The 21,466-nt window shown below is 44.0% G+C and overlaps 3 protein-coding genes across 4 annotated transcripts; 1 reads left to right on the top strand and 2 right to left on the bottom strand.

Moving 5' to 3' along the window:
* Positions 1 to 8,598: 8,598 nt before the first annotated feature.
* Positions 8,599 to 14,573, bottom strand: LOC6544310 (cationic amino acid transporter 2). 2 transcript variants are annotated; one of them, XM_015158546.2, is made up of 7 exons: positions 14,151 to 14,573; positions 13,128 to 13,420; positions 12,609 to 12,893; positions 12,439 to 12,543; positions 11,455 to 12,270; positions 11,127 to 11,402; positions 8,599 to 8,879 (listed from the first exon to the last, which is right to left on the bottom strand). In XM_015158546.2, exons 2-7 carry the CDS (start codon positions 13,366 to 13,368, stop codon positions 8,779 to 8,781), a joined length of 1,824 nt encoding a protein of 607 aa, XP_015014032.1. In that variant the 5' UTR covers positions 13,369 to 13,420; positions 14,151 to 14,573; the 3' UTR covers positions 8,599 to 8,778. The 2 variants fall into 2 exon arrangements, with proteins under 2 accessions (XP_015014032.1, XP_026833410.1); XM_026977609.1 differs by having other exon boundaries at positions 8,853 to 11,042.
* Positions 14,574 to 16,983: 2,410 nt separating this feature from the next.
* LOC6544309 (bestrophin-2) lies at positions 16,984 to 18,874 on the top strand. Its single transcript, XM_001973035.3, has 4 exons — positions 16,984 to 17,099; positions 17,159 to 17,269; positions 17,382 to 17,925; positions 17,983 to 18,874. The coding sequence occupies exons 1-4, from the start codon at positions 17,029 to 17,031 to the stop codon at positions 18,868 to 18,870; spliced, it is 1,614 nt and encodes a 537-aa protein (XP_001973071.1). The 5' UTR covers positions 16,984 to 17,028; the 3' UTR covers positions 18,871 to 18,874.
* Positions 18,875 to 18,883: 9 nt separating this feature from the next.
* Positions 18,884 to 20,778, bottom strand: LOC6544608 (bestrophin-4). Its single transcript, XM_001973034.3, has 6 exons — positions 20,691 to 20,778; positions 20,522 to 20,632; positions 19,727 to 20,474; positions 19,465 to 19,656; positions 19,196 to 19,409; positions 18,884 to 19,135 (listed from the first exon to the last, which is right to left on the bottom strand). The coding sequence occupies exons 1-6, from the start codon at positions 20,759 to 20,761 to the stop codon at positions 18,891 to 18,893; spliced, it is 1,581 nt and encodes a 526-aa protein (XP_001973070.1). The 5' UTR covers positions 20,762 to 20,778; the 3' UTR covers positions 18,884 to 18,890.
* Between the last annotated feature and the right edge of the window lie 688 nt (positions 20,779 to 21,466).

The raw sequence follows: 21,466 nt of genomic DNA, 5'->3' as shown, positions 1-21,466 counted from the left end.
CTGACCTTTCTGCACCCAGAGGAATGAATACAAGAGAAAAGATAGAAACAAAAAATAAATTCCAAATATATTCAAACCACTTTTGGCGGAAAATGCAAGCCTGCTGCGTTAATGAAAATAAGTATGATTCATAAAGTTGTTTTGCTAATTTTCGCATCTTTGCCTTCTTAATTATTCCTTACTTTCTCTCTTTCCCTTGAGAACTCCCCAGGGTTTAATTATTTTATTGAAATTTCAATTTTCGTATATCATTAGCATAGTTTTCTCCTTCAGCTACCGAATCCCTCTGCTTTTTTATTTGAAATTCAACGAATTAATTTCGTTGTTGTTCCACTCCCGAAAAAAGAGGAGCGTGAAAAACGAGAAATCTGCGCAGTTTTCCAATCGCCCGCTGACTTACTAACTTAACCAACAAGCCACGCTTCCTGCCCCCAATCCCTGCGATATCCTTGCCAATTTGACCCCCTTCGACGCCCCTGCATCACCTCCTTGCCCTGCCCTGCCACTTGGCCCTGACTTTTTGCGTACAAGTGAATTTTAATTTAATTTCCCTACAACTAGACGTTGAGCTAGACGTGAGCGAAGCGAACAAGTACTCCCCCCAGTCCGCCCGTTCGGTTGCCTCACAACCCCCCTTCTCCGCCCATGGAATACCTACAGCTGCGGTCAGAAAATCAGTTGGAGAGATTCTGCAAATAGTTAAAGCGTTTACCGCACTTTGAGGATTAACTTTTGAGCGCTGCGCTTCCACAAGCGGTTACTCAACTGAGTTGTTCCACAAAGGTATTATTGTGATTTTTAAATATACTCGTACTTATCTTTGATATGCATAAGGATACCATTTCATTACTCCCATACAAGGTATATATTTTTAAGAGAATTTTAATCAGAATAAATAAAGTTGCCTTAAACTAACCACCACTTTACTTTTAGTTATTTCGCAAAGGATTTAGCTAAAATGCTTTCTACACAATTTCAAGAATTCGTAGATATTTCTACTGCCATCTGAAGGATGCCTATTATTTTCGCCACGACTGTAGACAGGACAGACATGGCTCTGCTCTCGAGATCCTGGCGCTTTAATTGTGTATGGCATGACAGCGCACAAAATGGCGTCGAGAGTTGCACGTCATCAGGCAGCAGGGCCACGCCCCCAGCTCCACCGCCCCCGCCAGGACTCCCCACCCCCCGCTTCAACACTGCGATCTCCCTGTGCTGTGTGCGATTTTCGTATTTAGTTAAACAAAATTAAAACGTGATTTGTTTTCTTGCTTTCGCCAAGCACTTGCTGCCTCCACTTTCCCGACTTCCTTGGCTGTTTGCACATTTTTGGCATTCCTCGAGTGAACTACGACGAATGTTTTCGGCGGCCTTCTTCATTAGGTTTCGCCATTTGCCATTCGCAGGCTTAAAGCGTTTTAAATTCAATACGCCACAGCCTACTGTTGCGTCAATAGAAAATTTATTGCATTTACAAGTCGATTTATTATGCAGGCAATTCGAAGAGAGGGAAATACACAGGGGCAAACGAATTTTCCAAGAATCGATAGTTCTTCACATATAAAGATGGAAATCCCCCAGCTCGGTGAAATCCCAAATATGTTTGATATATATTTTTGAGAAATTACAAATGTTTTAGGTCTGCATGAATGTACTTACATATGAGAGCATCCAAAGTTATAGCACTGATTTGAAATTTAAAAATAATATTGTAGTTTTGTGAAATGTTCTGCTATTTATTGCGTTCTCTGTATGATGGCTGCAACCCATCAAAAGTGTCTTCGGTTTCTACTTTTTTTGTAGTTTTAGTACTAGTGCTGCTGCTGCCATTTTCCAATCTGCACTTTCATTTGAAACGCTGCTGACAATTTCCATTTGGCGACTCCCGCCAGCTGTCTTCCTGTAACTCGGTTTCCTCGCTCCTTCACTACGGAGCTTCGAGCCAAACCGCAGCTGGTAACCAACTGACGTTTAGATTTGATTTGAAATGTTCAAATTACCAACATTATAAAAGATGAACAGCTCCGGGACAGGCGACTATCCAGGCCATGCCACCCACCTCACCCATTGCCACCCATTCGATTCCCGCCCACTTCCATACGAGGTTTCAGTTCGCTGGGTGGGTGGGTGTACCGAAAAGTTGGTGACTCAATGCCCAAGACTATTTTAAGCATTTTAGGTTCTAATTTCTAAGGATTATAAATAGTACTTATATAAACTAGAGAGAGATTGAAGGTGTAAGTAACAAATATTTAAATAATATTTATAAATATCTAATTTAATCTGAATCACTCGTGCAACCCTTCCCTTTCGTACTCATCCAACCGTCTGTATGAAGATGCGGTATAGATCCATCTGTGGCTGTGTGTTTTAAACGCATCAAATGCTTGCGTGTGATTAGTTTGCATACAACTTGACAGAGACGAGTGCGGAGAAGACAAGGAGCTGCTCTGATGATGATGATGGTGGTTCAGATGGTGGCTCAGTTGATGAGGGGGTGGTGCTGGGACCTGCTGAGATTCGGAGTTGGTCGGGTTGCCAAGGATGAAGAGTCCCTTTGTTGACAACTGCTGCATGGCATCAGTCATTCCTGTCCTGTCATTTGGCGTTGCTTAATTTCGCGGTTTTCACGCGCTTTCAGTTCCGCTCCACCGTCCCCAATCCGAAGAGGAGACTCCTTTGGCAGAACTCCATCCGGCAAGCATGGGAAAATGAGCATTTTTGGGGATACTAAAAAGCAATTGATAATTACTGCGAACCCGATTCTGATTAGCGTTGTTATGGGCTTGCTAGTTTGTTGTCCAGCTAGTTAGTTGGCATGAAAAAACGGGACAAATTGCCTGTAATTTTGAACGGGCCCAACAGCTAACTGACCATGGTCCAGAACGATTGCCAATGGCAAACAGCACCAACATGAGTGCCTAGTGTCGAAAAATTGGGGCTAATGAGCATTTGAAATACGCACAATTGTGACTATAACACGGGAATTGGACCCTCAAAGTTCGCCTGATTCCCCTATGCACTTAAACAAATTTGTCGGCATCATTTCCGAAGATTTTACTTAAAAGGCATAACGTTTTAAAATGTTATTTCTCAATTCAACCGATTACACAAAATAAAATTCATGACACAGAATGGTTCCTTAAATTGTAAATTTTTAAAGTTGTACATTTAAGCATATTAATTCATTCGCTGTTCACAATCTACAGCATGGTTGCAAATTTGAGAAGCCAAAGAAAACTTTCCTATATTTCCATTCCTCCATTGTATGCTTGATTAAAGGTTTAAATTAAGATACATGTACGAATATTAAGGAATTTTGATCCTGTGTCGAAAACTCTGTGTGTACTTCCCTTCACAACTAGTAGCAACCGTTAACAGCTCCTGGCAACTTGTTAACAAGCTGGCACCCGCAACAAGCTCTCGGCTCAAAGGGGGTGGAAGGGGAAAGGTCGAGGGGAAATTGGATGGAAAAGCGAGGGAAAGCGAGGGCCAAGCGGCAGTGCTGCTGGCTGTGTGTTGACAATTAAGCCGGTTAATATGATTGCCACTTGATGTGCTGATGCTGAATGTTCGCTGCTGGCTGCCGGCTGCCGACTGCCGGCTGATGATGGCTCCTGATGAGGACGAGGATGCTGATTGTGGGCTGGGGAATTTGGGATGTGAGATGCGGCCGGAGCCTCACTTTTCGGCCATCGAAATGAGCGAACGCAGTGCGGCCCTTAGCTCATAGCCGAAAAACTTTACCCTAAGTGCACTGCAGATATTGGCGATTATACTCCCATGACTGCTCGTATTAGGACTTGCAATTGGCATTAGCTTGCGGAAGACAATAAAAACCATACCTAAACAAAAAATGTACGGGAAGTCTGCCTATTCCCAAATGGTTTCATTTGTACATCAGATCTATATCAGATAGTTAATGAAATCAAATGGTGACCTTATTTAATTTGGAGGGACTAAAAACCTCTCTTTTAATCTATAGCTAGTGATAATCCAGCAAGAAGTCGGGTTAATGACTTGGCCTTCAAAGAGTGCATTCAACTCTCGTGTTTCATTCGGGTTTGATTTTCCCATAGATTTTCCCAGCTCACCTCCATTTCCGCCCACATTTTCTAATGCGAACTTTGCGCGCAATTTGTTGCCGTTGACAGCTGTGAGAAAAGGCGAAAGGGAGAATTTGTTCCTGTTTCTCGATTCTCAGTTCTCGCATTTCTATCTCTGTCTGCTGCTGTTGTGCCGTCCCTGTCGCCGCATTCAGGCCAGGATGTCAGCGGCAAATGCAACTGCACTGCTGACATTCCCATTGTCCTGGAGACCTGAAAAGATATAGTCAGAGAACGGGAAAGAGACAGGGATAGGGGCAGCAGAGAGAGAGGGCAACAGGGAGCGTGAGTGTGTCACAAAATGCTAACGACATTTTGTTATTTACTTATTGCATTCATTTAGCTTGAAGTAATCGTCCCACTCTTTCACTCAGTGTCCCCTTCTCTATACAGCGAAAAAAAAAACATCTAAATTGCAACCGTATTTGAGTAGTTAATCCGAAAGGTGTCTTTAATATTTGATATTCCCTTACAATATGGTTATCTAACAATAGTATGCACTTTCAAGGTTTTTAGCACAGATTAAATACTTTCAATACTCCAACATATATTTCTTAGTGGAACTACTTATATTTATAACTTATGGGATTTGTTTTAAATTTAAATCTTAACAAATCATAAAATACATGCAGTCAAGTCAGTGTAAACTAAACCAACATTTTAATAAGTCTATTAATTTAGCTAAAAGGCTGGTCGAATCATCTTCCAAGTATTTTCCGCCGTGTATGCGTCTTTTGCACATTTTTAATCTGGGCGCCTTTTGTACTGCACTTAACTTGGCTTGCAGTCTTGGCCCGATGCACTCTCCAGAATGCCTCACAGCCCTTAGAATTTGGCCTGGAACAATGGGCCTCGCATAATGGGGCAAATTGAATTTGAATTGCTTGGCTGGTTGGCTTGGTTAACATTCTAAGCGCACTCACACACTTAGAGAGGGACGGGTAGAGGGCTCTAGATAAAGACGGGACGAACGTGTGCAGGCTGGCCACATTTCAGATTCCCAATAATGCTTATTGTCAGGGAATTGAATGCGAAAACAATGCCATGTCCCAGAGTCCCTTTTTCCAGTGTCCTGCCATTGTGAGTGGCTTGGTAAATATTATTCTTCTTTAAAAATTGTCCAATGCCCCAGGATACAAGGAGAAGGCAGCGGGAAGGAGGAGCAGATTTTCTAAAAAATCGTAGAAGTAGGAAAGGTTATGACAAGCACAAACCATTTGTCCCGAACAAGATAAATGAGAAAAAATTAGAGGCACACAGATAGCTCATAGAAATCAATTGAAGTCGAGTAGAAAATCAACAGCGTATTATTTTTCCCTCGACCATTTTCTTGAATCCATTGTGCGTTGTGGCAAATGACAAAGGAGCAATTATGAGGAGCACCCAAGAATCTAGAACTAGCTGAGGAGCCACAGAACTGCTGCTTCGGATTGCGATTTTAATGGAGGGGCAGCACTCTAGGAAGAAGTGCTGAAAATCAAGCGAATTGTAATTCGAACATAATTGTGATTACCAATGGGCAAGGTGTCTTCGCAATTGAGAGATTCTTTTTATTCTTTCATTTCTTGTGTAAAAGTCCGAACTGGAGAACAATTGCAGATGGATTCCTACCACGCCACTTGGCATTGATTGTAGGAAATAAATGAGAATAAGTGGTCGGTGAGCAAGGGTAAGCCACATTATGCTGTATTTAATATATTTTTCGAATTTTTGGGTTTTTGAAAACATAATAATTATTAATTGATTTAAAATAACAAGCCCTAAGCTCTGAAGATATGGAGTTTTTGAGGTTTTACTAGTCTGTTTAAGATATAAAATAATTCAAATAGTTATAACTTTTCGTACATAAATTTTTAATTGTAACCAATATTTTTTTTAAGAAATACGCACAAATTTAATGAACGTTTAGCTTCACAAACGACATTAGAACCGGAAAAGGGTACTTCCTCATTAAAAACCTGTAGCTAACTTCTTAGGCTGAAACTCCTTTCAGGAAATCCTTTTTGAATGAACAACCGGAAAAACACAATTTTCTAGTATTAATCTCCCTCAACTTGACCTCAAGACCGCAGCCACAGGATACCTTTTCAAGCCCATTAAAGAGTAATTCATTTACCGGGTCGAACCTCCTCAATGAGATTATCGCATCCGAAGGCAATCCTGCTTAACATATGTATGCACGGACCGCAGAGCCAAAACCCGAAATCCAAAATCCAAAATCCGAAATCCGGAATGCAGCATTCAGAATCCAGAATCCAGTACCGAAGACCTGAAAAGATGCACCATATCCGTTGCTGGTTGTCATGACCGATTGGACAAACAACTAAACCGAAATGCTAATCCTTTTTTCCATTTTTTCCTGGTTCGTCGGGTGAGTTCAAGTCCTGCATTTGTGCAGCTGTTGCAACGAAAATTACTTTTTTCTGTTCTTCTATTTGAAAGGGACAAATCCACTGATCCACTTTGCGTACAGTAGCAGCCGCCTCCGTTGTTTTGACAAAATGTTTTTGTCGAGTGCCATTGACTTTGCTAGCAGTCTGCAGTCGGTAGTGGGTAGTCGGTAGTCGGTAGTTGGGTAGTTGGGTAGTGTGGTAACTGCAACTGCAGCCCGCATTTACCTGACAAATGATGATGACAACTTCCGCTGCTGGCTAAAACCCTCATCCCTCCCAGCACATATTTTAATTTTCGAAACAATCCGGCAAAACAAAATACGAGAAAATCAGGGAGACACGCCAAAGTCGAACGGAATACGCCGAGAGTTTTCCTGTCCGGCCACGTTAAGAGGATTATGTCCAGTCAGAATGCGAGCGTGTGGGTGAAACTCGCAATTTTTATGAATATGGAAAAGCCGCTTTAGATGGCGGTGGAAATAATAACAAACTAACGAAACTTCAAACAAAAGCATCGCAGCGAAGGAGTTAGGATGGGTGTATATGTTATTTGAGCTGAGCAATGATTACACGACCGAAAACCAATTTGAGCAGAGATTGTTTGGCAAAAAATGAGGGGGGTTTTGTTCCAAATGAGACTTAACTCATTTGGAGCCAGAAAATCACATGACTTTGGCAGGGTAAAAAGGTCGGAAAAACACATGTTTCCTTAACAAATTATAATTGAACATATATTTTGGAAATTAATTTGTACTCCTTATTTAGCATCCATTGTAAGACTTGGGATTTATGTCACCCGCTTTTGCCAAGTTTGCCATATCCGATTCAATGCAGTTGGTTCTTATTTATGGAATCATACTCGTACATCCCATATGAATATTTACCCCACCCATCCTCCAATAACTTCCTCCCCAAGCAGAGGAATGCAATATCCAAAGTTGTCGTATTCCCCCTGCATTAATTAGTTTCGCTCTGTGCCAATTTGTCACAGAGCCTGATGTCAATGCCTTGGCAATGTGAACTACACCCCCAAAACTGCCCCTTTCCTGGTCTTAAAGTCTTAGCCAGGGGACTTTAAGTTCGGCGCCCATAAATATGCCATAAAACTATTTGAACGGTCCACAGATAAAGGGGGCGGACAGTCAGTGAGCAAGTGTAGCGCGCAACCAAACAACCAAACAACCACCAGACGACTTCTGGGACTAGCGACTATGCGACCAGATAGACATAGACTCCTCTCCCAGGCCCATAACAAAGTTAATAATAATAAAGCAGGGGCGGGCGGAGAAGTCAGGGGCACGCCCCAGACAAAGTCCCCGCCAAATACGATTACAATTTGTTACACTTACGCAGCACAAAAGTAGTAGCTACCCCGCACCATTCCACTTTCACTCCGAATCCCAAGTTCAAAAGCAGTCCAGTCCATCTCCGCCGTGGAGTTGGACGCCAGGCAGTCGCCAGTTGTTTCGTCTTCGTCTTGTGGTTACACAAATCTCCAGACTGGCATCAAATCCAGCACCAGTAGTTCAAACAGAAGCATCAGCAACCTGACCAAAGAAGGGCCCAAACGAATGTCCGCATAAATCAGAGCGTAGTTTGCCTCTGAGACAGAAAGGGGAAACGGGCTGCCCGAGGGGATGTTTCCTTCTAATCGAAATCAAAGCAAGGGGAAGGCGGCACTGCGCGAAAAGTGTACTACAATTCGCGTTGTAGCCCTCACAACCTGCACGCATACCAAGTTGATATATAAATAGAATTGTGAGTTTCTTCCCAAGGAAAAGTTCTTGAAATTCATTTTCCCTTCGCCTGTTTCTTCCTGTGTAAGCCCAGTGGAAAACTCACGAGGAAAACTCCGAAGGGCAAAGGGGAAAACCACTCCCCGAGCAGAGTGCGCACTCTCGCTCGACGATCAGCCGATGCCAATTAATTTATCAAAGTCAGTGCAGTCGGGAAGGCCACTGGGAATCAAACGACAATGAACGATCCCCATTCATTGGGTTATTAATACAGCACACTCCACGTATTTCTGAGATCATCGGGAAATCGATTCCGGAAGCGGCTGCAGTTGCCGTCCACATTTCTTTCTGTCCATACTTGTCTTTCCTTTCGGGCCCATTCAGGTAAGCCCATGCGACTTTTATTAATTACAACTAGATTTTTATTTATAACCAACAAATTGTGTACAATTTATCAACTTGGCTTGGTGATGCAACCGGGTACACTTACTCGTATGTACACCTTTATAGATACATAATCATCTGCATTTCGATGCTTCCCGTTCACAGACGATCGCTGTATTTGAGCTTCTGCCATCCAGCCCTTTGTCGCTTCATTTCCCTGTAGCTGTTGGGCAGTCCGTAGAAAAAGTATATGGAAAGTCCTATGCGAGTGGAGAGCCGATTAGTTTGGGTATGTGGGGTAGCTTAGGCATGCACTTAGGTTTGACACGTATAATACCGCTTTGCTTAATACTTTACGACTAGTTTTGAGTTAGCTAGCATGCGGACTAATTTATGTGGCTTTGTGAGGGCTGAGCTGTAAGTCTGCGATTTACTACTATATATTTCATAATTAGACGTTAAATACTCAGGAAATAAATACCCTTAAATGGGTATATTTGTTAGTATATAAATATGCCAAAGCATTTTTATTGTAGCATCCTGGTTATTCAATGACTTTCGTGCTCTGCCTAGTGGGATGCCGATAAAAACGCTTAGCTGCAATTAATAGTGAACTCATTTTAGATCATAAGAAATAGGTCATGAATTGTCTTTAATAACTCTTTTTGGTTTAATTTGTGTTTAAAAATGTTTATAGACCTACAGCTACAACCCACACTGAACTTATAATCTAGGATGGCTGGCAGCCCGTTCTAACTACCAACTAGTAACTACAGCTATGCTAAATATGTACAGGACCAGTTGCACTTGCATTCCGATTCACGTGCCGGACCTAACTACTTTTAACTGGGGGGTAAAATGGCACCCTCTTTGGTTTCACCAGGGGCTATCGGGCTTGGATGGGTTGGCATGGGGACCGTAATGTGCAGGTACGTATGGAGCCCCTCAGCTCTCGACCTCCTCCACCTCTATGTAGGTGGACTGCGGACGTTGGCGACGCACCAAGTCCGGATGCTGCTGGGTTCGGTGTGAGGGACCCCGCTGCAATATGGCCTCCAATTTGGCTTTGAATGGCAACGGCTCTGGCACTGGCTCCGGTTGCTCGCCAGGATCCGGACGCGTCTCCGTCTGCGATTCCGGTCGCAAAAGCGCCGGATTCTTGGCATCCACGATATGCTGGCGATTCAAACTGGGTCGCTGTTTGCGTAAACTAATGCTGTTGATGGTCTTGTACAGCACCGGATCGAATTTAGGTGGACGCGGTATGCTGCTACCACCCGCCGCTGCAACTGGAGCTGCAATAGGAACTGCACCGGGAACTGGCTCCTTTGAGGCGCTTTCAGTGGTGGTGGGCACTTCGGTGGGGACCTCATCAGCATTACCAGTCTCATTACGGTCGATTTTCAGCTCGCTGATGGCCTTGAGCATTAAGCGACGCACATCGGTTTCGCTCTTCGATTGCTTTAGCAGCGGCCTGGCTGGGGGCACCGCCTTCTGCTCCTCCTGCTCCTCGTGCTCCTCGCCATCCACGTCGTCGGATCTCTTGGCCACTGCCTTCATCTGGTGGGCACTGGCATTCATAATGATGTGGCTTAATCGGTCTTTAAACTTGGCCGAGTGCAGCGGATCCTCAATGGAGGAGACCTGAGATATGAGGGAAGTCTGGGAGCCCAAACGCTGGAGTACAAACACAGGCTTGGCAGCCTCAGAATCATTTACAGGTTCAGCTGCCTCCTCCAATTTATCCCCTTTCACCAGAGGAGCCTCTGTGGCCTTAACTTGCTCCAACTGTTCATAGAAAGCCTCGCTATTGAACAACTCCTCCAGCATTTGATGGGCCACCAGTTTGCATTCATCGTATCTACTCGATTTAAGGCAAAGCCCACTTTGGACTTCATCGTCATCGCTGCTGCTGTGAACGGTGGCCACAATCACGGTTTCTATAACACTTGGATACATTTCCGAGTCCAGGCTGAAGTGCCGCTCGAAAATCATCTGCTGTTGGAGGTCCAGCTCCTGCTGGCTTTGCTGCGTATCCTCGGCATCCAGGACATCGTCCAACATGGCGATTACCGACTGTTCGTCCTCCGGCGATGGAGCTTCTGGGTTGGAGCCCAAAGTGGCAGTGGAGTTCTCACTCTTGGTATCCTCCACGTAGAACACCTTTCCATTGGCATTCTTTACTTCGATTAACTCGTCGCCCACGTCACTTAGGTTCTGAATTTGATCCAAGCTACTGCTCGGACTCTTCTTCAGCTGCGTTTCCAGAGTCAGAACACTCTCCTTGGATATGCAATGATACTCCTGCTCTCGACTGTCTTGCAATCCTTTTAGAGCCTTGTAGAAGGCCCATCTCTCGGGGTTTCTCTTCTCTGGATTCTTACAATCGTATAAATACCAGCATGCAAGAAAAACGGGTATACCTAGGACATTTAAGTTAGTACGAAGGTGCACATGCATTACATTCTACCACATGCAGAAGGAGTTTAATGTGGAGTGCGACTCACCCACAATCATCCAGACCCCAAATCGTATCCACGTCCACGTATCCAGTTGAAGCATTAGATATATATTGATGAAGATACTGATGGCAGGAACAATCGGCACAAAGGGAACTCTGAACAATCTACCGCGAGCTTCTCTGGGCTGGAGGCAAATCAGAAAGATGACCAAAATCATGAGCACCACCAACACAACCAGGAGTGTCAAGGCCCAGACTTCTTTGGAGGCGATCAAAGAATGTGCCTGCATAATGAGCACTCCGACTCCCAAGGCAATTAGGCCTAAATAGGAGTAAAATAGAATACAATTGAGATGGATATATTAAGTACTCACAAAACAACGTGGAGAGCACTCCCACAATTCTCGAGGATATGGCGTTGGGCTCCTGGATTCGATGAACATTAAACAGTTGTGTGCACACCGAGCCGAATGTGAATCGCTCGGAACTCGAAGTCAAAGAAGTGGTTTCCGAAGCTCTGACTTCCCTCTGTCCTGGATTGTCGTCCACCTCGCAATTGTCCATATATCGGAGGAGCATTATGGATATGGCCACAACGCTGTAGGCCAACAAAGTGCCGATGGACAGCAGGCTGACCAGTTGGGACAAATCGAAGAGACCGGCAATGGCGGCGGTAAAAAGAGCGGCCACAATGGATCCAGTGACTGGAACCCGGAATCTCGGGCTCACTTTGCCCAGAAATTTGAACAAAAGGCCATCCTGGGCCATCGAGTACATCACCCTGGGCAGTGGAAACAGTGCGCCAAAGAGACTGGCCAGCAGGCCCACCAAGCCACCCACGGTGACAATCCACATGGCCACTGGCCAACCCACATATTCGAAGGCATAAGGCAGTGGTGCGTTAACATCTTGGATGTAGTACGGCAGCATCAGTGTCAGTACAGTGGACACTCCGAAATAGCACAAAAAGATAATCAGCAGCGAGAGCAGAATCGATTTCGGGATGTTTTGTCGAGGATTCCGAACCTCTTCTCCCGTGGTAGCGATGCAATCGAATCCCACAAAGCCAAAAAAGCAGGTGGCTGCTCCGCGAAGAGTGCCTTCAAATCCAAAGGGGAAAAAGCCCCCTGCTCCGATGGTAGAATTCGCACTCACAGTACTCGGATCCACCGTCCAGTTGGAAAAGTCGGCTGGAGAAAGAACAAAGAACATTAATTAATTAAACAACAAAATCGGGAATCAGATCTTTTGATTACTCTATTATGTTGTTAGAACGTTCTTGAAATTCCTAGAATTTCGTTCATACCAATTACATATGGATAAGTTAAATTATATGAGTTACCAATATATATATTTACCTTTAACAGCGCCTGCGACTATGACGAATCCCAAAATAAATATATTTAAGCACGTCACAAAATTGTTTGCCATAGTCGATGTCTCCACACCAAAGGCCAGTGCAACTGAAACATTTATATGAAACATTAAGAGTCATTCTCTACTTAAATTATTTAATCAGTGCTCTCACCGCCAAAAACCACCACTAAGCCAAAGGCCAAAAAGTCAAAGTAGCTGCCCAAGAAGCTGACATTCATAGGAGCAATCTCGGCGAATGTGTTTTTCAGTGTATCATTCAGTAAGGAGTCCAGGTACAGGCTGATTCCCCTACAAACGCTGGCGGTGCCAATGACGTACTCCAACATGAGGTTCCATCCAATGACAAAAGCCACGAATTCCCCGATGCAGACATAACTATATACATAGGCCGATCCTGCCTTGGGCACTCGGGCGCCAAATTCCGCATAGCACACTCCTGCAGGAAAACATGAAAATTACAAAATATTAATTAATTAGGAAATATGTGCAGCTAGAAGCTACATTTTTGTAATTGCAGGCACACAAAACGAAACTCCTAAGTTCATAAATTGCTATATACACTGCGATTGTGTGGAGGACTACAATTCGTATTCATATTTAATTCGTTTAGGAATCCATTAGCAGCTCATTCACTTTACAGGGGCTTTACTTCACACCAAGTCGAACTCACCTGCCAGCAGAGACGCCAGTGCCGCGATGGCGAACGATATCATCACCGAGGGACCCGCCTGATCCTTGGCTATCTGCCCGGCCAGCACGTAGACCCCAGCTCCCAAGGTGGAACCCACGCCCAGGGCCGTGAGGTCCCATAGACCCAACACCCGATTTAGCTTCGTATCCCCCTCGCTGCCATCTGGCTGGAGATTTTTGCGCCGGGTCAGAACCTTCCAGGGCGAGAGCTGGCGAACCATTTTTCAGTAGCTATCTTCTCGATTGGCGGAGAGTTCAGTAAACCCTGGAATTCTAAAAAGAACAAAATTAGCTGGGGTGTTTCAGAGGTTTAGACAAGATCATAGTGCACTTCGATCCGCGTATTGTCTTATCTTGTGACGCCGTTTAATTGTATAATGCACATAATGGAGCTCAAAATGTAATCGTAAATGGCGAGGCTATTGTGAGTCTGAACGCGATTGTTCCATTTAGAATTCAGCATTGGTAGTATATACATAGGTAGGGTATGGTATGTGCCAAGGTTTTTAGGGTGGAGAAGCTTCAATGGAAAAGTTTTCGAAGGCGCCGTTCGTTGGAAAGTGTGGAAGGCAATCGCTTATTGGGAATCGGTTAAGTACATTATCTATAAGTAAAGTAGCTATGCAAGGATACAATTTCTTTAGTTTAAAATACAGTTTCTACCCAGCCATGCATCATTGTGCAAATAAAACTCTCATGTTTTTAAGAATTAGGCGAAGGACTTGGGTGCATCCGCTATAAATCATTCACTATTATATTTTTCCAAGAGGTGACTAACCACAGTACCCACACCTCTTCCACACTTTGATAAGAAGCAGATGCTCGAGTTTCTACGTAGAATATCTTGTGCAGCCTTATTTGCCTTTCTATTATTAACTTTATAATTCGTTTGCTCTGCTCCAAACGAAGATAATTAAGTGGATCTAGGTGAGTTTGCCGGACTTGTCGAATGCAAAGTTATGCTAAGTTTATATAATTGTGGTACACTTGATTCCGCACTCACCGACTTTGAAACACCGCTGTCCTCACTTCTATTCAATTCCAATTGCAGCTGTTGATTCAATGCACTCTAAGCTAATATTGTCGCCCGCCTTTGTCTGTTTCTCATTAATGAATTGCAAGTATATTATTAATTTTCCCTCACTCAAAACAATAGAAAACGGACACCAAGACTTGGACCGACATACTTGGCGATCTGGGAGCGTCTGTCTGCAGGCTGTTGGTGTCGTATTACAGCCGCGAATTCTTCGCACACTCCTCCTAAGATAAGACCACCAGGCCGGCGAGCCGAACTCGAGTCTCCCCCGCCGCCCGAGGAGAGTGACTGCCAGCCATGGACGCGGAGAGCGGGGTACACGGCGAGAAAAACGTATCTAAAATTGCAGGGGTGTCTTTATTTCGTTCGTTCGAAAATTATAATTCGAAATCCATTTCTTCCTATCACTACTGAAAACTGTTTAAATTAAAAAAAAAATGACATCCAACAAAATTTCAAACTTTAACCAGCATTGCTAATGAAAACGGTTTACATTTTTCAATAGTTCTATCCAAAATAATTTTTAAAAAAATTAAAAAATTACAACTTTTGTTTGAATAATTTTCAAATATTTATATTGTAATTTATATTATTAGAAACACAGTTTTTTCACTCCATATGAAGGCATTTTTTTATCAGTGTTCTTATCCTTAAAAAAAATTGGGTTTTATAATATAAAACCAAACACAACCATATTTAAATTTCAGTACAGATAATTGAAGGCCGATCACAGGAGATATGTAAATATATTTCATAAGTATAGGTGAGAACCATGAATAAATTGTAAGAAAGAAACGCTTACTCTTTGAAATCGACTCAGAAAATCTAAATCTAGAGTGGGCAAGAATTCTCTCAGTGCACACCCGAAGTAAGCTGATAAGAGACGAAGGCGAGTCGTCCGGATTTAGGGGAGATAAGGCGCTTGTCGGAGATCGGAGGGTTTCAGAATGATCTGGGTTGTAATTAGAGCGAATACAAAAAAATTAACAGGTGTGCGAGCGGGAGGGGCGCAGGAGCGAGGGAGAGGGACTGAGTCACACTGTGTGACGTCGCATCTTGCTGGTTCTGTTTTCGATGTGCTGCTGTGATATTGCTGTTGTTAGGTTTTGTTGTTGTTTTCCGACTTTCGGTTTTATGATCTTGCGATAGCGAAAGAACAGATTTTTGTTCTGTGCTTTTTGCTTTTGCTTTCGCCGCCACTGCAAGGCAATTCCAGAATTTTGTTATTTATGTTGTTTTAGATAACACTGTTTGTATTCACGTTTTTGCTTCATTTCCGATCTGCCGGTTATTTGGCTTTAGATTTCGAGCATTCGTACTTTTCTCCCGCTCGTGCTGCTCTCTCTTTCTCGCACCGTATCGCTGCCTCTCTCGCACTACCGCACAGCGCGCTTGTTGACGGTTTCGGTGTGTAGCGTTAACTGAAAGTGTAAGATAATATTGTGGGCCCTATATATGGAGAGCGCTACGAGAACTGGCCGGCCGTCTATATAGTGGAATGCAGTAATAATATCGCACAGACGAACACAATTATAAATGCTTTCTGCTCGTCTTCGCACTGCTATTGTTTCATGTTGTTTTTGTCTAGAGGTTGCTGCTTTTATTGTCGTTAGCTGTCGAGTGCCAATTTTTCAATTTTTAGAAGTGTATAAGCTCTATTGACTTTCTCCAAGTTTATTAGACGCAATCAAAACTGCATTCGATTAGCAGAACCCACCTTATGAGCCTTATCTCCCTGAAATCTACAATTACGTAAACCCAGGCCATATAAGAAAGTGAATGAATGCCGGATTTCGTAAGTGCAGATATGATTGCTGATACCAGATAAGCCCATTAACAAATCTAGTTCGGTTGCATTGCTCAGGTGTTGATATTCTCCGTATAGATGGGTCTGTTTAACCACATATTCATTCCATTGATTGCCATTTGTATAGTCCACACTATTGCTCAAAATCTTAGCACCACATTAGTTCGTTGCAAGCTTTACCAGCTGTTTAGTAATCTATCAACTGATTAGAAACATTGTTAAACCAAACCCATTTTTATTGAGTTTATTATCACTTGCGCTTTTATATCTGGTACTTCACAGAATAAACAAGGTTCACGTCCAACTCAATCACAAGACAAATTTCATTAACACTAATACTTTTTCAAAACACGTGCTTCGAATTAAAAATGTATTAAATATTTTGTAATATCACATTCATTTGAATTTGTAAAATCTATAACCAATATATAGAATTAAGCCTTGATATTTTGCAGATATATTCCAATAGCGACAGGAACATTAGCAGAATTTCGCCGATAAGATACTCGTTCGGAGTGCTCTTCACACATTCCGCCGCGTTGGAGTGGGAAAAATCACATCATTGCCGTATTCACAGTGTTTGCTGGGTATTAAAATTTTACTGCACCTTCTTGATGCCGCCAGACAAGCAGATATCCCACATACTCGTATATAGGCAAACACACATGGGAAGGAGCAGGAGGAGCAGGAGGACCAGGAGCAGACTTCATCACATGTGCGGCCAGGGCGTGTGGCAAATTGGCCTTTGTGGGTTGTTGTCTGTTGGCCTGGCGGCAAATATAAATGATCTAATTTAAATAATTACGCCCACAAAATGTGACGCGCCTACCAAATTGCCTTCGTTTAATGCTTGAGTGGGAAAATTACCCCGGAGCCAAACCGAAGACTAGAACTAATTTCAAAGTTGGCTTTGCTTATGGCCTCACCAAGTGTTTCTCCTTCCCCTTCAAATTTCCATTCCAATTGTCATTGCCATTGCCAAGTCGATTTCCCAGCCGTTCGGCATTATTAAAGTTTTCCAATTGACAATTTTCGAGTATGACTGTCTCTTACACCGCCGAGGTGGCAACATGCAGCCATTTCGGCTGCTTCTGGAAGCTCTTGATGAGGTGAGGCATCTCCGCTTGGCCCATTGCCCAAGTTACTGAAATTTCCGATTATGCGGCAGGTGGCGCGCGAGTATCTACAAGATAATATGGGTGGATCTGCTGGCATTCCTGTGCTGCTTCTACTTCACGGCCGTAATATATCGCTATGCACTCAGGGACGTGGACAAGCCGTAAGTAATTGACTTCAAAAGGGTATGTTTATTATAAGGGTCGCAGGATTAGTACAGCTAAATAAACCCGCTTTTAGAAAGTTCCCATTTGCATAACCTCTACCCCCCCTAGAATTTTCGAGGACATTGTGATGTACTGCCACAGCTACAGCAACCTGATTCCGCTCTCCTTCGTGCTGGGCTTCTATGTGGGCATTATTATAGAGCGCTGGTGGAATCAGTACATCACGGTTCCTTGGCCAGATCCCCTGGCGGTTTATGTGAGCGCCTTGGTGCGCGGACAAGATGAACATGGTCGTCTGATGAGACGCACGATTATGAGATACGTGTGCCTGGCGCTGACCATGGTGCTTTCCATGATATCGCCAGTTATCAAGCGTCGTTTTCCGACCTACGACCAGCTGATTGAAGTGGGCCTGCTGAATGCCAACGAGGCAAACATAATGAAGGCAATGGATGTCAAGTTTCCAAAGCACCCCAAGTACTGGATGCCCCTCGTTTGGGCCGCCAGTATTGTAACAAGGGCTCGGAAGGAAGGTAGAATATGGGATGACTTCTCACTGAAGTCCATGATCGATGAGCTCAATAAATTCCGGGCTGGCTGCAACATGCTCATCCATTACGATACAATCTCAGTGCCACTAGTGTATACACAGGTTACCACTCCATTCTAACCGTATATAGATTATTCTAATTATAGATTATTCCTCCAGGTCGTGACGCTGGCCGTCTACTCGTACTTCGTGGCCGCAATATTTGGCCACCAGTGGATCGACCGGGATATTAAGCACTACAATAACATCGTCAGTTACTACTTTCCGTTGTTCAGCACCCTGGAGTTTTTCTTCTTTATGGGTTGGCTGAAGGTGGCCGAGACCTTGATTTGTCCTTTCGGCGATGACGACGACGACTTCGAGCTGAACTGGCTGATCGATCGGAACTTGCAAGTCAGTTACTTGATAGTTGATGAGATGCACAACGACCACCCGCAGTTGGTGCGGGATCAGTACTGGGACGAGGTGTTTCCCGCCGAGTTGCCATATGCGGTGGAGTCTGAAAGGGCCGAACATCCGGAAGCCTCTACAGCCCGACTGGGCATCCCGAAAGTCCACCGCGTGACCTCGACGAAAAGCGAAGTGAGTTTGGAAAACGACTTCACCGACTTCGACGACGAAGATGAATACAATCCGGAAGTTACTATCCGCTTTGCACGCCGCGAGTTCACTTGGAGCAGAAGTTCGGTGTCGGTATCGTATTCCTTGGACAACCAGAGTAGGGATACCCTTGACTTAAACATGGGAGAAGAAATGGATGTCGAGGTGGATACAAAGACTCTAAATTCCAGCAGCAAGGACGACTTTGAGCGGCTGAAGGAGAAGCGGGAACGGGAGCGAGTCAACCGGCAGATTCAACAAACCGCCCTCGCCATGGAGCTGATTAAGGGGGAGCTCGGTTCGAATGGAGCAGATTCAGCGGAATCTAGTCGGACTAATGTCCCGCAGCGGAGTTCTCAGGTCCAGACCGATAGAAGCTACATCAGTCAAAGAAAACGGGACGAGCACATGGACGATAATAAGAGCAGTGACGACACTGAGAAATAACGAAACAATGGGATTTTCCTCTAGTCCTGCTTTTCTGTTTTATTTGGAGGGGGTTCCCTGCTGCCCGATGGATCCTGCTGAGCCCTGTCCCCTGCTTCCTGGCTCTCGGACAGCTCTTCATCGGAGGGAGGGCGAAGCACTGTGATCGTGTAGGGCGCACCGGAAGTATCGTGGCGGAGATGGGTACTTTGCATATCCAAAAATCGGTGGCGAATGCGTTCCCTTCGCTCGCGACGACGCTGCTCAATCAGCTCATTGAAATCAACTGAAAGGACCAAAGTGAAAATTGAGCCCGAATAAACTTGGATAAGAGTGCAAAATATACTTGTGGATTGCGATGGCTTATGGGAGCTGTTCGCGTCATCCTGTGGCAAGTCGAATTGGTTCTCACTGAAGGTCACTCGCGAGGGCCCATCTTCCATTTGTATGGAGTCTGAGTAGCTGCCAGTGGCAGATGGTCTTCCCAAGAAGTTTTGTCGGAAGTTGTTCCGCGAACGGGTACTAAGATTCGACGTTACAGATCCATGGCGTTTTGGGAGCTGGAAATCAGGAAAGTAGCTTCTTCATAAGTGAGAATACAACAGGGAAACATACTTTTGATTGTGATTCCATGTAGGCCGTGGAAGCTGCTGGAGGATTTTGACGCATATTTGGCTGAGCGTATGGAATTTCATTCGGGAACACCTCCTCCCAGTACTGATCCTTAACTAGTTCCGGGTGCTCCTGGTGCATCTCGTCCACAATGCAATACGAGACGGTGAGATTGCGATCTATTATCCAGTTGAGCTGCAGCGAAACGAAGCATTGAACTGTATGTTTAGGTATGAAAACTATTTGATGCCAATTGGATAAATACCTCAAAGTCGTCATCATCCTCTCCGAAAGGATTAATCAGCGTCTCGGCTACCTTGAGCCAGCCCATGTAAAAGAAAAACTGGAGAACGGTCAGGATCGGAAACCATCTCCTAATTTCCGATCCCTCCTCGTCGGCATGATTTTCATTCCACTGTTGGCCGAGGACGCTGAAGAGGAAGAAGGAGTAGGTGGCCACGGTGACCACTTGGGTGTAGACCAGTGGAACACTAATCCAATCGTAGTAGAGCAAAAACCCACAGTTCCCGCGAAACTGGTTCAACTCATCCATGATCGTCTTGACGGCGTAGTCATCCCGGATCTTGTTCTCCCTCCTTGCCCTCATCACAATACTAGCTGCCCAAACGATGGGCATCCAGTGCTTCGGATAACTTGGAAAGGCCTGATCCATGGCCTCAATGATTTTCTTTTCATTTTCCAGCAGAAAGCCAGCCTCGATGATTTGGTTGTAGGTGGGGAATCGGCGCTTCACCCGCGGCGAAATCATGGTGAAGACTATCACCTGACACAGGCACACATATCTCAGGATGGTTCGCCTCATGACCCTGGCCCTATCATCGGAGCCATGGATACTGGTGCTAATCAGAATGGCAATTCCATCTGGCCAAGGAATGGTGGTGTATTGCTCCCACCATCGGTTCATCACAATTCTCACGAAAAATCCCAGAACGAACGATAGTGGAATGAGGGAACCATTTTTCTCGCAATACGATATGATGGCCTCAAAGAACCTGGACAAAGCTTGTTATTCTTAAGCAGAACAGGAATAAATACTCACCGTTTTCCCTCCTCATTTACCAACAGACGATATGTAATTGCCAGCAAACAGTACAATCCGAAGAATACAATGAGATCTAACCACACTAGCTTGTAGATACTGCCGCGCCATCTTTGAAGTAGACATTATTTCTAAGCATAAAATGGGAATCAATATATTGAGTACTTACCTGACCAGCAGCCCCAAGAAATTACTGACAACACTCGAGGTACTCACACGTGAGGTGTAGGTCACAGTCATGATGGAATATTCTCTTTGAATAAATCCCAGCTGGGTAAGATATTTTCATTAACAATGACAGGAGGAGCAAAGCTTTACTTAAAATAATTATTCTTTACATTGGGGGAAATGGCAGCAGCGCTGTACTCGTATTTATTTTTGCACATCAACAATGTTTGAGCTGTATTATTCAATATTATTATATTCCGAAATAAAACGCAATAAAGACAAAAAACCTGTCGCAAAATAATTCGAATGACATGATTAAAAAGGTAATAGCACAACATCAGTGACATGTATTTATTTTTCACACAGAAAAAATACTCCCTTCCTTAAAGTATTCCATGTGTAATTTTATTTATGCTGAAAACCATTTTCATTTTATTTTCTTTTGTACCGCGCATTTGCTAATAATGGAGGAGTATTAAACAGATACGAGTTTGAATATCGCGAGTGAAGACACTCTTTCAATGATGTGTGCTAACTTTACATTGCAACTAGTTTAGTTTCCCAAATGCAGAATATAGCCAGACTGTACAAAATGAGCTAATGAGTATCAAACAGTCGGTCAGACATTTATCAGATATTCCCTAGCTTGTTCCATTACCCTTTTGCGGCCTCCCGCTGAAACTTCGAATCGAATTCATTGCTTCCTGTGTCAAAGATTTTCTTTGATGCGTTAAGACATTACGTACAGTTTTGTAAATCATTTACCAACCACAATAC

Source organism: Drosophila erecta, unplaced genomic scaffold (assembly GCF_003286155.1).
Source record: "Drosophila erecta strain 14021-0224.00,06,07 unplaced genomic scaffold, DereRS2 tig00000021-arrow-pilon, whole genome shotgun sequence".
Taxonomy (NCBI): Eukaryota; Metazoa; Arthropoda; class Insecta; order Diptera; family Drosophilidae; genus Drosophila; species Drosophila erecta.
The sequence above is the reverse complement of the archived record's forward strand: the minus strand, read 5'-3'. Positions and strand labels throughout refer to the sequence as shown.